This window comes from Corvus kubaryi, unplaced genomic scaffold (assembly GCF_017639235.1).
Source record: "Corvus kubaryi isolate FWS band 111438036 unplaced genomic scaffold, C.kubaryi_AGA036_p1.0 split1-37296, whole genome shotgun sequence".
NCBI lineage: Eukaryota > Metazoa > Chordata > Aves > Passeriformes > Corvidae > Corvus > Corvus kubaryi.
Window position 1 is genome coordinate 5516258 of NW_024582075.1, and position 15656 is coordinate 5531913.

The 15656-nt window shown below is 42.2% G+C and overlaps 1 protein-coding gene across 1 annotated transcript; it reads right to left on the bottom strand.

The window, feature by feature from the left end:
- Nucleotides 1-395: 395 nt before the first annotated feature.
- ZFAND5 (zinc finger AN1-type containing 5) lies at nt 396-15414 on the bottom strand. The gene is made up of 6 exons (XM_042012804.1): nt 15322-15414; nt 12122-12279; nt 11601-11712; nt 11091-11188; nt 2577-2702; nt 396-2331 (listed from the first exon to the last, which is right to left on the bottom strand). The coding sequence occupies exons 2-6, from the start codon at nt 12270-12272 to the stop codon at nt 2183-2185; spliced, it is 636 nt and encodes a 211-aa protein (XP_041868738.1). The 5' UTR covers nt 12273-12279; nt 15322-15414; the 3' UTR covers nt 396-2182.
- Nucleotides 15415-15656: the final 242 nt, after the last annotated feature.

Below are 15656 nucleotides of genomic sequence, written 5' to 3' on the forward strand. Positions count from 1 at the left end.
TTTTGGTGCTTTAAAGCAGTTCCATGATAAAGTCCTAAAATTTATCCAGGAAAATGAAGTCCCAGAGCACGCCTGTGTTCCCTTATTGGAGGTATACACACAGTGGCTGGAGTATTAACTTATCACGATGACTATCAGCTGACTGGTGGGATACATTTTATCCATTTCTGATATAAGCAATTTTTATGGATTATCCGGTATTAAAGATGTCTTCCTCCATGGCAACATGTGCTCTGTACTGTGTCCTTTTCCTTCCCACTGGAATGCATAAACCAGGCATATTTAACACCTGTATTTGGTTGCTGTCACTGACAGTAGTAACTGCCCAGGTCTGCTGGTTAAGGTGTAAACAGAATAGTTTAGTCAGTGTACTGGCTCAATCACGACAGATCCACTGAAAATAAGTTTGAAGTTTATTGCTAATATTTTCCTTTGCTCCCTTTAAAGCACATTGTTGTTTGCTGGCATTTTCGTCAGGTCATCAAGTAGTTACCTGTATTGCAGTTGCTCATGCAAGTTGTCTCAAGAGAAGTTGGTATATCCAAAGAAGGACATAGGCAAGCTCAAGTATACGACAACATCTGTAAGAACTTGTATTAAACTTTGCACTTGAGCATCTGCAAGGTCACATTCTCATTACAGCAAGAACTAAAACCAATGAACTACCATAAAAGGAAGTATTTCCTTCTGTACATTATTTTTATTATTTACATAATACAATATAGCATAGATGCGGGGTAGCTTATGTGCAATACATAAATATGAACTATCTGTACATGTTTGCATATCTAATAACTCAGAAGTACAAAGTTAGAAGCGAAACCTGATGCTTTTAATAGTGAAGTAAAAACCAAGACTGAACACTGGCAACAAAAATCATGTCAGGAGTAGTGCCTTGTGTACATATGTAACTATTTACAGATGAGAACAGGCATTACCACAACACTAGTCTAAACCGTATTTGTTTATATAAAAAACACAAGTTTCATACATCACAAAACCCCCTTCCATTATAACACAGAAGTGATATATATTACCAGACAAGCATCAGTGAAGAATACTGCCTTTTCTAGAGTTGTTATTGTACAATGCCGTAAATAACGCAGCCCATGCAATACACCCAAGAACACTACAGTCCTATACCCAAGTACAATTAAAAATGATAAAGCAGCCCTCCAAGAGTTGTTCCAGCTACCATTTAAGTCTACAGCAGCCATGTTAGGTATGGTTTTCCATGCAGAACGGTGCAACTGTTACATTTAAAACTAGAAAAATTAATTCCTAATATTCTTCTGAACTTGGAACACACAGAACATAAGTAGTACATGAATAATAAACTGCTCTAATACTTCAGCAACTTATTTAGATCTGTGTTGCTTGATAGAGATTCTGTGGTATGTCTAGAAACATTTGTAACTGTTTTTTGAAAACCAATCTTACAATATTGTGCTACACAACATTTTTAGCTATGCAAGGAAAAGCAGACAACTCTGTTGCAGGCCAGTTCATAAGCTCCTAACAGGACATTTCCTTTGGGAACTTTTTTTTCAAGATTCTAAAGTTCATATAATCTTTTCCAAGACAATTTCCTTCTCAAGTGCATCTGATTTTTTCCATTTTTCTCAGTGCAGTTGTTAAGTGACTTAAATATGGCATTGAAACTCATCTTACTAGGATGGTGGACCCCTCTACACAGCTCACATTCTGCTGGAAAACTAAAATGAAGTGTGGCAACTAAAACGTAGAATGAGATTTTAAATGATAGAAGTAGACTGCCAACTGTTTTGATGTATCCTTCTCCAAAACAGGCATATAACATTAGCCGAACATTAAATACCTCACGCACATCTCAAAAGGCAGAGCTGCTGCACACATGCAGATTGCATACATCTGTTTGGCACATGTGAACTAGAGTCTGTCCTCTGTGCATGTGTATTCCTGTGCAGGTTTCTGATCATCCATCTATTCTGGGGAGGGCATATATATTTTCAAGGGCTGTATCTATCCAATTCTGCCTGTAACAAACACCTGAACATTTGAAATATCATTTAGACAGACAGGACTAGAAGTAAAACTTTGGAAAACAAAGGAAAATGACCATGCACCTGCTCTTTTCATGTTTTTTAGGATGTATTGAAAAAAAAGCCCCACAAAAAGTCAGTCTTTTCATAAGCACATTAATTTATATTCTCTGAATTTTTTCAGCCACCACAACTGGATTCTCTTTTCTGATTTTTGCTGCAGCTTCTGCTTTGTAATCATATGGGCAGTTATGCTTGTCAGAGTAACGGTGAAGTCCACAAAACAGGTTTCCACATCGGCAGTCAAATCCTGTACACAGAAAAAGAAGCAACATTACTAGGAAGATTAGTTTTTAATTAAGGTATTAATTAAGGGTGCAGTCACTACAAAGAGGATATGTTTGTCTACTATGACATAAAAATAAATGGTTGTACTAAGTTGTTTGAATTCTGAAGAAGCTTATAAGGTTAATAGAACACATATTTTATCAAGTTTTATCTAGCAAGAGGTAACTAATCATGCAAATTTGTTTAAAATTGTCAGTGTTCTCATACCTGTAAGGCCAACCTTCTTCCTGCACATGAAACATCTGTTCTTCTTTGGTTTCGGCAGTTCAGCACCTCTCTCTTCACTCTCTGAAGTACCAGGCTGAGAAACTGATGGGCTTGGTTGAGTAACAACTGTTAAAGCAAGCAAAGGAAATATGGGTGAAATTTGCTTTTTTTGACTTTATCTAAAGCAGTTCACTGAGACAGCAGCTAGGAAGCTGCTAATTCTGTGACAGATCCAGAACACAGCTATAAAACACACAGTTCAAAAAAGCCCTCATTTAAATAACAAAGTGCAGATTTGCATTGCATATCTGTATTTTTTGTAGTTTATTCAGTTTTAGTGTTCAAGTAGGTACAGTCAAAATAAATACTTTCTCAATTGCCTCTTTAGACATCTTTAGAACATCTTTAGACACAGCTATTTTATTGAAAAAAAAAGGTTCCCTCCCTGAAATTTAGTTTTCTAAATTGATATCCTCTTCATATCCAAAACTGGAACTAAGGAAAGCTGAGAGATGCACTTGTACACCACTGTAATACCTGTTCTTGGCACAAGTTTGCTGAACACTCCCAGAATATGATAACATTTATCATAATGTCAATAACTACAGAATGCATTTCAGAATAAATGGAGTATATAAGCCTCAAGGACTTATTTGCAATCAACTTCATACAAATATGGTTTGTTAGTTGTGATTCTTTTGAATCAGTACTTGTTTTTCAAAACTGTGTTTGCACTGACACTCAAAGGTATTCTAAAAACACCCAGAAAACTTCACAGTTCACCTTACAACAAGAAAGGCCTCAGGTGAGACATCATAATCTAAACAAGATTTATAAGCAACAAATGCTCAGAAGTAACAAGGAACCTTCAGTGCTCATCACCAAAAAATTTCATGCAGTAAAACAAATGGTTGCTAGTATTTTCTTGTACTTCTACATTATAGCAACAGCCCCAATGAACAACCAAGGTCATTTACAACCTGGGTTTTTTGTCACATCACAGATTTTTTATATATTTTCTTTCGTGAAAACAAATTTTTTTGATAAAGATTTTCTAGATGAACAAATATGACACTCAGAACTTGTCTTTAAATCTTAAGAAAATTAGTGTTCAGTACCAGTTTGTCTACTTAAGAGTCTGTGACTAAAAACTGGCTTAACAACCAGCAGTATCACAAACTGAGTGTACCTGTTGAATGTTACACGCCTTGGCTAACAGCCTTTAACTATGGCCTTAAAAAAAATAAAAAGACAAAACAACTCCCCAAAAGCATGGCCACATGCCTTTTTAAAGATTTGTTATATTGCTAGTTGGTTTCAAAATGAAATGCTAATTGTAAGCCAAGACAGATAAGTAAGAGGAACCAGAAACAGGCACATTGCAATTTGGTGTGTAGTTAGCTATGGGAAACTTCATCTACATCAGAACCAACTTAAAAACTGAGCCCTGGGAGCATGCATGCTGTTTCAGTCACATGCAAAAGAAAATGCAGAGGGGGGCAAATCAACAGTGACATAAAGTCACTCACAACATACATTAAGAGAAAACGGAAATGAGAAGAGAACCATTTATATCACTGCCTAACATGTATCAACAAGGAAGCAAAAATGAGAACAGCAACTCCCCAGGAATTACCAAGGCCAAGAGACAGCATCGTAGAGCACCCTACCACAAAACAAAGCCTCTGAGAACAAATGCATCTAGGGCAAATGTTACCAATTACTACAGGTATACTTTCATCTTTGCATCAAGAAACTGCAACAATGGCAGCCCACAACCTGTACAGTGATGAAAGTGATCCTAAGAAACTGCAGCAGCACATTTCCTGAAAGGGCTGCTGAACTGGATCCTTCCTCCATAACTAAAACATCTTCCAAGGAGGAAAAGCAGTACACAACATGCAGTAATGGTCACTAGAAGGTACCAAGACAAGAGGGAACAAAGTTCCCTAAATCCAAACTAAAACGTTCCATTTATTACTCTCCATGAACAAAGGATTCTCCTATTATTTTATGCCAGCAGATTTAAGTCTGATTTGTTTTTATGATGTTAAATGTTCATAAATGTGCTTCTGAGTGATGGCTAGGACAGAAGAAAAAGCTGCCTATCCTGCCCCCTAAAGCGCAGAACAAAACTCCTTTTTCTTCAACCTGTAGATGAAAAATATTGAAAATTGTAGTTTTTCTGACATGACATCAGGAGCTCATGTAAATCAAAATACTGTTCTTACAATTGCTTGTCACAAAAGGCTTCCTTTAACACAAAGGACAAATCCAACTGGGCAATTTGTACAATTCCAGTCCTCAAGATATCCAATTAAATTCATGTCAGAAATCACACAGTGTTAATCAAAGTGCTCTAAAGTGATTTCTGTATCACCACAGAACAGGTAGCTGAAAAAATGCTGACAGCTGGAAAATAGTGGTTACTGGTACCTGTAGACCTGGTTCCTCAGTAACAGTGTTCAGATGAAGCAAATTTGTCACCACTAAAACACCTCACCACTGCAAAAGAGCTCCTACTGGCATGCATGCACATTCTCATCCTGATCTCCAAACTGGAGAAACATGGATTTTAAGGATGGACTATGTGGTGGATGTGGAATTTACTGGATGGACGCAGCCAGAGAGGTGTGGTCAATGGCTCTATGTCCAGGTGCAGACTGCTCATGAGTGGTGTCCCTCAAGGCTCTGTCTTAGGACCCCTGCTCTTGAATATCTCCATCAGTTACACAGACAGTGGGATTAAGTGCACCTTCAGCATGAAGGAGGGGATGCCAGACAGGGAGAGCTGGACAAACTTGAGAAATGGGCTCGTGAGAACTCAAGCAATTCAACAAGTCCAAGTGCAAGGTGCTGCACCTGGGTTGGAGTAACCCCAGACATGAGGACACACAGTGTGGCTCATTGAGATCCCTCTACAGAGAAGGACTTGTGGATTCTTCTGGATGAAAAACTGGACATGAGCTAGGAGTGTGTGCTGGCAGCCCAGAAAGCCAACTGCATCCAAATAGGAGTCAGCACATCAAGGGAGGGGATTCTGTCCTCTACTCTACTCCTGCCAGACCCCACCTGGAGTGCTGAATCCAGCTCTGGGGTCTTCAGCACAGGAAAGAGTGAATCTGTCAGGTAAACACCAGAGGAGGAACACAAAGATGCTCAGGGGGCTGAAGCACCTCTCCTACGAAGACAGGCTGAGATGGGGTTGCTCAGCATGGAGATGACAAGGCTCTGGGAACCTCATTGAAGCCTTCCAAGCTTAGAGAGTTTACAAAACAAGGATAGATTTATGCATGGGCAGAGAGTGATGGGACCAGGAGAAACATTTCTGAATTACAAGAGAGAATTATATTAGATATTAGGCAGAAATTCCTTACTCCATGAGTAGTGATGCACAGGAACACAGGGGTTGGAATGAGATGATGTATAAAGCCCTTTCCCCCTGCAAACGGTTCCATGGCTCTATGTAGCCCTCTCCATCACCTTGGTCATGTCCCTTCCTGTCTCTGGCTCAAGATCTGCAAAGATTTACTTCGCTTGAATTTTACCAGATCAGTTCTCCTACTACAATGCCAAAAACTTTAGGCACAACTGATTTTCAGAACTGGGTAGGCTTTTATTAACTAGTATTTTGGCCTTAAATGATTGCCTGTAGGCACTATAAGATGCATTCCCATCATGCCCAAGGACAACTATTATCCTAGCAAATTAATGATAAACACTAACATAATTGAAGTACTGGAGGTGGGTGCCTGAAAAACTCCACACAAATACAGGCACTTCATCATGAATTTGGGAAAATTTCCTTCAAATGTAGCCTAAAGATAAGATCCATGAGGAGCAGGAAGGCCACTGATGGAAACAGTTAGCCACATGACGAAGTAAAATAGCTACTCAACCTATATGCAGAAAGGTTCTACAAACTGGGGAATAAAGTTCTTCTCAGACCCCAAATTACTAAATCACAGTGACTACATGGGACTGCCACTCAAAATTGAAAACCACTCTAAGAAAAGAATGTTTAAAGCTGTCAGTAGTTTTTCTTATACAAAACAGTATGGCTGCTTCAAAAAAAGCATGTGTATTATCAGTATTACAGAGATTTCACACTGGAAAGGAATGAATATGATGTTTTGGTTGAAAAAAACATGCTGAAAATGAATCAGTGCTATTTTCTAACATTCCCCATATCAAAAGTAACCAAAAAGGGATATAAAAGTAAAAGAATAAAGTTTTTAGAAGCTTCTCTGACTAAAGAAAAATTCACCAAAATAAGATCTAAACACCTTAAACTTCAAGGATAACGGGCACAAATTCTTGAAAGCACAGGAAAAAAGATTGATTTAAGGACTGTGACTTGATGAAGCTAACTGCCAGCTCCCACCATTGAAGAAATGGAAAAAACAAAACAAGAGAGATAGAAGGTAAACTCAGAAGTCATCCAAAAGACATTAGATGCATTTCCACAGTTCTGGAGCTGAAACATAGTAGTAGTAGTAGAAGTACTAGAAACAATACAGTCCTTATGCTGCAGCCAATGCCAGCTGGCTCCAAGACAGTTGTGTCACTGGCCAAGGCTGGGCCAATCAGAAATGATGGTCATGGGCCACTCTCCATGGGCGCTCCCAGGCTGGAGTAGCCTGTCCCTGAAGGACTGCACCTCTGGAAGAGCAACCCATATTGCAGCAGTTTGAGGGGGACTGTTGCCTGTGGGATGGACTCACATTGCAGCAGTTCTCGGGGAGCTGCTGCTCGTGAAATAGACTCATGTTGGAGAAGTTCATGGAGAACTCTCTTCAGTAGGAGGGACCCCATGATGCAGCAAGGGAACAACTTCTCCCTCTGAGCAGGAGGAGCCTGAAGTGACGAACTGACCACAACCCCCATTCCCTGACTATGGGGCAGGAGGTAGAGCTGGAAGGAGGGAGGAGTGGGGGGGAAAGTGATTTTAAGGTCTGTTTTTACTTCTCATTATCCTGTTCTGAATTTGTTAGCGTAATAAATCAATTCCTTATCTCTAATTACAACCTGCTTTGCCCATGATGGTATTTGACGAGGGATCTCTCCCAGTCCTTCTCTCAACCCATTAACCCTTAGTTAAATTTTCTCTCCTCTGTCCAGCTGCAGAGGGGAGTGAGTGAGCAGCTTTGGTGGGTGCCTGGCATCTGGCTCAGGTCAACCCACGACAAGTGGTTACTATTAACCCAACTCTATCTCTTTTACACATCTTTTATTTCCACTTGAATATCTGCTAAAATAATAATAAACCAAACAGAAAAGAGTCCACCATGCTTCACCCACTTGGTGGATATACTGCTTTAATAGCGTAACACATAGAAAAGAAAGAAGTTCACTAAGTTTTGCATTTAATTCCTGCAACTTAGCAGGGCAAAAAAAGGAACTATGAATCATATTTCTAGAATACTTTGGGTATAGTCTGTCTTCAGTCCTTAAAATGTGTAAAAACTTATCAAAATCCTATAAAATGTATTTTTTTAAATAGCACCCATTTATGAATTTGAGGACATAAAGGTCCCCCTGTGGGGGACCCATGCTGGAGCAGCCTGCCCTTGAAGCACTGCACCCCATGAAGAGTGACCCATGCAGGATTCATGGAAAACTGGTGCTTGTAAGATGGGCTCATGCTGGAGAAGTTCATGGGGAACAATCTCCCATGGGAGGGACCCCACTCTAGAGCAGGGTAAAGACTCCTCTCCCTGAGTAGCAGCAGAAATGTATCATGAACTGACCTAACCCCCATTCCCCATCTCCCTGGGAGCTACTGGGGAAGAAGTAGAGCTGGGAAGGAGGGAGGCACAAGGGGAAGGTTTTTTTTAAGATCTGTTTTTACTTCTCATTATTCTGCTGTGATTTTGTTAATAATAAACTCCATATCTCTAATTCAAATCTGTTTTGCCTGTGATGGTATTTGGTGAGTGATCTCTCCCCATCCTTATCTCAACCCATGAACCCCTCATTTTATTTTCTCTCCCCTGTCCAGCTGTGGAGGGGAGTGAGAGAGATGCTTTGGTGGGTGCCTGGCATTCAGTCAGAATCAGCCCACTACAACAAGTTACAAGAAAACAACAATGCGAGTTACCGAGTTACATCCACCATGCCTTTCTTCAAATGTTAAGATACAATTAATTGTCTTAGCACCAGGTTTGTTCTGAAGGTGCATCTAGGTTGTAACCTCAACCTGCACCAAGAAGAAAAAACCCAAAACCCCCCAAAAAAATCAAGAAAAACAAGCTCGTCAAACTTAATTGTTTAATTTTTTTCTCAACTCCTCTACCTTCTAGTCAGTTGTTTTAATTCCAAAAGCAAACAAATATAATTTTATGCTATAGACTACAAAAAAAAAATTAGTTTACCAGATGTAATCCTTCTTTTAAACTTTCTAACTTGTAAGGGAAACATACAAAATTTCTTTTGCCAATGAACATCTGGCAGAAGAGCATGTGACTTCATACTGTTGAAGATACAGTTCATGGTCTATTATCTGGTTATGAAATTGTCCCTAGCGTCAGGCTATGCTTACAGCTACACTGTTTCACTAACTCCATGACTGCATTATCTTAGAGAATCACACCTCAAAGTATGTATTAACTTTTGTTGCTATTAGGTGATTATTTACCATTGTTCCAGTTTGTCCTTTAGAGACCAACACATAATGGATGCTACTGGAAAAAAGGAAGATAAAAAAATCTGTCTAGTCCAGACCCACCAGGAAGTTTTTTTATAAAAAGTCTAGGCCAGCTTCTCTTGCCTGCAAGACACAGAGTAATGTACCACTGAATATAGCCAACACCTGTTAATTTAAGATGTCCAACAAACTCTAAGAATAGTATATAAGGACATTATCTTATGCTGTCCAGGATCTGTGCCAAGCAATAATACTTAAAAGAGAGCTTGGGCATTAGAGCAGCTGAGGCTGCCTCACAAATTTACAGGTATGGTCTCTCAGGAGGTAGCTTAGTTCTTCAAGTTTTTTCCAGAGGCATTTAATTTTCCGGGTAGTTTTTCCAATCATCTCTACACAAGCCTGTGACAGCTTTTACTGGTTTTAACCTCTGAGATAATTTACTACAATTCGTGTCTTTGAGCTGCTTTGGATTTTTTCCCCCCATTCTAATCAATAGTGAGCTGTGTGACCTAACATACAGCTGACCTGAAAAACAGGCTATATATCAAAAGTAACTATTCATTGCAGCTGGCAAAATGACAACAGTTCTAAGAAAAGTAAAATCACCTATTACTTCCTCACTACTACCATTTTATGTATTCCTATTTCCTTCTTGACACATTCCAGTGGGATTTCATAACATGGCACAATGGGTTAGTGAATATTGTAGCAAAGTCTAAATTACTTTTCAGTCACATAATGAAAGCCTCTTCAGATGACATCAGTTAAAGAAATTTAGTAATTGCAAAAATTCCCTCTCAGTCTATACATAATGAAAAATGCAATATATTGTATAACTGTACTTTAGTCCGTGTCACAGAACCTTGACTTAGCATGACTTATGAAAATGGTAAAACCCCCTGTGCAAATACCGAGCAATTAAACACCAAGAGGCCAATCAGCCCGTGTTGGCAAAGATATAACTAGGTAAGAATCACTTTGATACAGTGCTGAGTAGCATCTGCTGCCATTTTCATCTCATTGACTTCAAAACTGAAAAATGGATTTTATCTTCAGCTTGAGTGAATACACTTCCTACTATACATCAGCTTTCAGTTTTTAAAACTGTTTTAGAACCGGTAAATTAAATAAAAAAGTCTGGATTTGCTAAAGTACAAAACAAGTGTGTTACAATATCCATTTGAACAAACTGGTATGAATTCAATTGTTCACTGGTTAGGTTAAGCAAGCTGCCCCTCTCTCTCTGCCTCACTCCAAGAAATGGTTTACACGTTGACGTTTTACTACTCCAGCTGCAATTATCTAACAGCAAGAGAATAAACAGTTAAACAGACAATTCATGCACAGCAATTAAAGCTGCAACTATCCTGTGTCCCTGAAACAATGCATTGGTTATATCTACTGATTACTCAATTAGTTCAAGAACCCTAAGCAACTTCTGTTAATGTTTTTAAACCTCATATTGTCCCTTCCCCCAAAGCCTCCTCTGTTGAATGGAATTTATTAAGCACCCTTCTCCAAATACAAGCCATTTTGCCTGCCATGAGTCAGCTGGAATCCCAACAGTTTGACTTCAAAACCGAACACCTTAACCTAATGGAATTTTAGAGTACCTCACTTCCAAAAACCAATGTTCGGGATCTAAAAACACCCTGGTAAGTGTCAATTTTTTTACTAACAATTAACATATATTTTTAAGGCTGTTCTGGAACTAGTCCTTTTTCTTGATTCTGAGGAGACAAGACTCAAAAGCATCCTAAACACATTTCTCAAGACCATCGCAACAGGAGATGGCTACTCAGAAAGTAAACAAACCCTCCACCCATATTAAGTCACTGGTTGTGCCCAGTGTCACTCTGAGAACATACCTGGCTCAGTCTCTGTTTTCGGTGTTAAGTCATCTTCTCTTGAAATGCTCATTTCTGTCATTTGCTGCGTTACAGGCAAAGCGGCAACAGGCACATTTCTGTTTAAGCACAGCGGAACACATAATTTACATCAGTTTTACATTCCTAATAAAAGCTTTAACTGTCCAGACCCATTAATGAACTATTGGTGCAGTTACTACTGATACGTTTTCCAGACCTATGCTTCTACTATCTTCAAAACACACTTCTTTACTCTGTTTTGGTTTCCCTAGAAGAAAACAGGTGAGCCTGTAACAAATTATTTCTGTAGATAAAACCCATTCTTTTTACTGCAGCTCTACAACACCAAATATTTGAATGATTTTTCAATTTACATGGATTCATAGAGCCCTGTCAGGTCACCGGTCCTTTTTCCTCTGCAGACACTCACTGCAACAGTGGAGGGTTGCTGCAGGCTGTTCCTGCACACTCACAGCTCATTCAACCCTCACAGTACAACCTTAATTTTACCTTGTTTTTTCAGATGTGCTGCCAGCAGCACCTTCACAGTTGTTTAAGCTAGTGTCTGGTCTCTGTGCAGATGAAGATTCTGAGGTAGGACTGTTTGAACCATTGGTTGTTCCTATGTAACAAGAATTTGACAAGTTATGAACAAATTGCAGAAAACACATTAATCAAATAGTCTCCTATACAGCTATGAACTGTCTGCATACAATCTTCACTGCTACTGCTTATTACTTTTTACTTAAAGACACTTTTTACTTAACCAAAATACAGATGGCGTAAGAAAATGCTAACAGAAGAGGCTAAGTGGGAAAGCAAGTTATGGTTGAATGCCAAGCAAACCAGAACACATTACACAGAAATGTATTTTTATCTTTACTGTGCTTTAAAGTAGTATTGAATATTCATTCTTTCAGTTCAGCTTTCAAAAGTCCTCCTAAAAAAATGTTCTAGTATTCCTTGTAATCCTCTGTACATTTTAATTTAAAAGAAATAAAGAAGCCCCCAACAACTCCCCACACCCTTACCCATTGGGCTGATTCTACCACTATTCTGCTGTCGCTGAAGATGTTCTTTGTAGCAAACAGAACACATCCCATTTGTCCTAGGATTTCCATAAAATCCACATCCTGTACTACACAGCATAGGCCCTGGGGTCTGGTTTGTCTCCTGAGTCATCTCGATGCTGTAAATAAAACCAAAAACTGCATTAGGAGCTGGCATGCCACCAAAATCAATTACAGGGTTAAAAGTATTAAGAATTAAAAGAATTGTAAGAATGTCTGCTCACCCTGCCCTACCAAGTGATATCATTCTTAAAGAGGGTTATATGAATGTTAATATACTGTTCAAGACTGCAATTTATTGCTAAGCAACATCATTATGAACTTTTAAGACAAGAAAAAGTATCATCACACTAATACTGAGAAATAATATACTTGAAATAATATACTGAGAAATAATACACTGGGCACTGAGCTGCATGTACAGGTTAATTTAATTCGACAGCCAAAAAAACCTCCTTATATACCAACCTCTGAGCACTAACAGGGATATGCAGAATAAGTAAGACCCACAAAGCAGTTCTGGCAAATAATATAGCTTATTTTTCCTTTACTCCAGCAGAGTCAAGAGACTCCAGCAGAAGAGCCCTGCTTTTTTAGTGCCAATTTCATATAATTTTGAAGCTAATTCCACTATCAGCAGTACTTACTCTCACAGTACTCTTCCAAGGGAAAATAACACTAACAACTCCAAACTGTTGAGTATGTTCTATTACATAGCTTACAAATTTACAAAAGACAAAAACCCTTCTCTAATCAAGTTGTATAAAGACTTCTAAGCCTCCCAGAGGCAGTCACTGCTAACTTTTGCAACAAACCGCATGTTGGACGTAAGGTTTTCACCTTCACTGCCTGTTAACCTCTGCAAAGCAAGGTTAGTAGAAAACTGCACAGCAGCCAAATCCTTGATTCCCAAGGGCAATAAAACTGGAACACAGCAATCATGCATTTGCTACAAATTGAGGACACGTAATAATATTGCACTAAAATTCAAATTTAGTAGAAGCTGTTCATATGGCATCTGAAGACATTTTAGTATAAACTTTAGATTGCTGTTTTCCTACTCAGAAACTGTCACAGTAAGAGATATTTGACAGCTGACACTTGCCAGAAGTCAAAAATGCCAAAAGTGAATTCATTACAGCATATAGAAAAATACCTCTAATTAAGAGAGCCCACACTGCAAGTAGTAAACTTATGTTTCTCTAGCACTACAACTGCAACTGTGCCTTTAGCTAAACTAAACTCCTGGGATCACAGTAAACCAAAACTAGGAGAAAGTAAACAAGCAAAATTCATCTTGCCTGCTGGTGGTCACAGGACCCAATTTTCCAGGTATAAATAGCTGTACTATTTATAGCTTTGTAACACCTTCCAGGTATAAATAGCGTCCTTTCTGGCTACAACACAGCTTCACACTTACTCTGATACAATTTAACAGCCAAACACACCAGTCAAGGGAGCTAGAAAAAAAGCCTGACCCACCTAGAAAAAATCTAAAAAAAATCTTCTTATCTGTATTGTAGACCAATGTCTAGATAATACAAAAAAAGACTACTTCTGCCCTTTTTATTACTAACCAGCTAAGACCAACATGCTATCAAACACGCTGCCAACATCAAGTGACCTGCTTAACTTTCAAGTTAGTGTGCTAAAACAAATTTCACCACTTACTAAACGTTGCTTTAGGAGCCAACTCTAACATCCTAATACAAACTAGACAATCAGCAGCTCCTTTGGTCTGCACAGTCTTCCACTACTTGAAATGCATGCCCCTAACGGAACGATCAAGTCGTTCCTACCCATCGCTGAACAAGCCGTGCTTTTCCAGTGTCCGGGAGGTGGCCCGGGTTTCACCCCCGTTCCCTTCTAGGGCTCCTGCCGACAGTGGGAACCCCTTACCGCAGCTCTGCGCCGGGCGCACGGGCGGCAGAGGAGCCCCGGGCTGCCCGCTCGGCGGTGCCGCTGCCGCCGCGGTGGGTCGGTCACATGGGCTGACGAGCGCCGGCGCTTCCGCCTGTCAGGCGGCGGCGTGACAGGGCCGGGGAGCCCGGCCGCCCCCGCCGCCCGCTGAAGTCAGTCCCTATTTATATCTCCCGCAGGCCGCCGGCTCCGGCGGGAGGAGGCGCCGGCGAAATCCGACTGCCTTCCAGGCGGGAGCGGGGAGAGCGGGTGCCGACCTGCAGCCCAGAAAATGCGGCATCACCAGCCCGCCGCCTTCCGCGATCGGGGCCCTGGGGCAACCATCGCTCCACAAATGCGCCCCGCAACCCCGGGCGGGTGGGGTTACACCCAACCGCTCCTCTTCGAGAGGAGGGAAAAAGATAATTGAAAAAGGTCTCCTTCCACCAGCACCCTCGCAGTCACCAGCCCAGCTCGCGGAAAGGGGCGCGTAAAATCCCGTTAGCGACGCCGGCCGCGCACCTCAGTCACCCCTGGGCGCCGAGGCCATGGCCGTGCCTCCTCCGTCCCAGCAGGCGATGCCACACTGGCGGCTAACGACAAAAACGAGGGCCCCGACGCGTGCGGAAACCAGCCCCAAAACCCGGGCACTGCGTTAGCAACGGGCCCACTGACCTGAATACCCAATTGCCTCAACATCCTCCTCCTGAAAAAGGATCACGATCAAACGCGAGAAGCACAGGAACAAAACAAAAGGAGAATGCACAACACCTACGGGGGTCACTCGCCGCTCACGGCCGCGCTCGGGCGAGGCAGAGCCCAGTGTCGCTACGGGGGACCCGAACCAGCACTGGGCGCTCCCCAGGCGGGTGTAGTCCGGCGGCTGACTCAGACAAAGGGGGGGCCCCTGCCAAGCGCCCGCAGTGCCGCGCGTCTTAACTGCGTCCCCCACCCCCTCGACCTCCTTCGACACCCGGACACAAAAGATTCGCGAGGCTGCCGGGCTGAGGAGCGGTGGCACCGGGGGGGGGATGTCCGGCCGGGCCGCTGCTCGCAAGCGCCTGAGTCACGCTCGGCCTCGCCGCCGGCAGGCCCCACGCCGCCGCCAGCCACAGGAACCTCATTGTTTCGCCACCTGCGTTGCCCCGCACCGGCCGCAGTGGGGACCGAACGGAACGAAGCCGCCGAAGAGGAGGCCCGGGCACACGCCGTCACGGTGAAGGCCCCGCGGAGCCCAGCCCAGCCTGCCATCCCTCACCCACCTGTTCCCGGCGGGGGCCACAAACCCCGCGGCGGGTGCTGGAGAACGCGCCGCGGATAGCTCCGGGCGGCTGCGGGGAGAGCGGAGGTTGCGGGGGGCGCCGGGCTGGCGGCCGCGCCGCCGCCGCTTCGCTCCTTTGTTCCCGCAGCGGCAGCGGCGGCCGTGTCGGCAGCGGCGCGAGGCGGGACCCGCCGTGCGTGGAAGGCGGGCGGCGGGAAAGCGCTGGAGGAGGGTAAGTGGGGAGGGGGAAGAAGAAGACGGCGGCGAGGAGGAGGAGGAATAGGAGGAGGAATAGGAGGAATAGGAGGAGGAGGAGGAGGAGGGGGGGGGGGGGGG

What these genes read in the sequence shown, in the direction of transcription:
- ZFAND5 (XM_042012804.1), bottom strand. Translation starts at nt 12,272, where the DNA reads ATGACTCAGGAGACAAACCAGACCCCAGGGCCTATGCTGTGTAGTACA. An exon ending in TGGTAGAATCAGCCCAATGG is followed by an intron (nt 11,713 to 12,121) that starts GTAAGGGTGTGG and finishes CTTGTTACATAG; the next exon opens with GAACAACCAATGGTTCAAAC. An exon ending in GAAGAAGGTTGGCCTTACAG is followed by an intron (nt 2,332 to 2,576) that starts GTATGAGAACAC and finishes TTCTGTGTACAG; the next exon opens with GATTTGACTGCCGATGTGGA.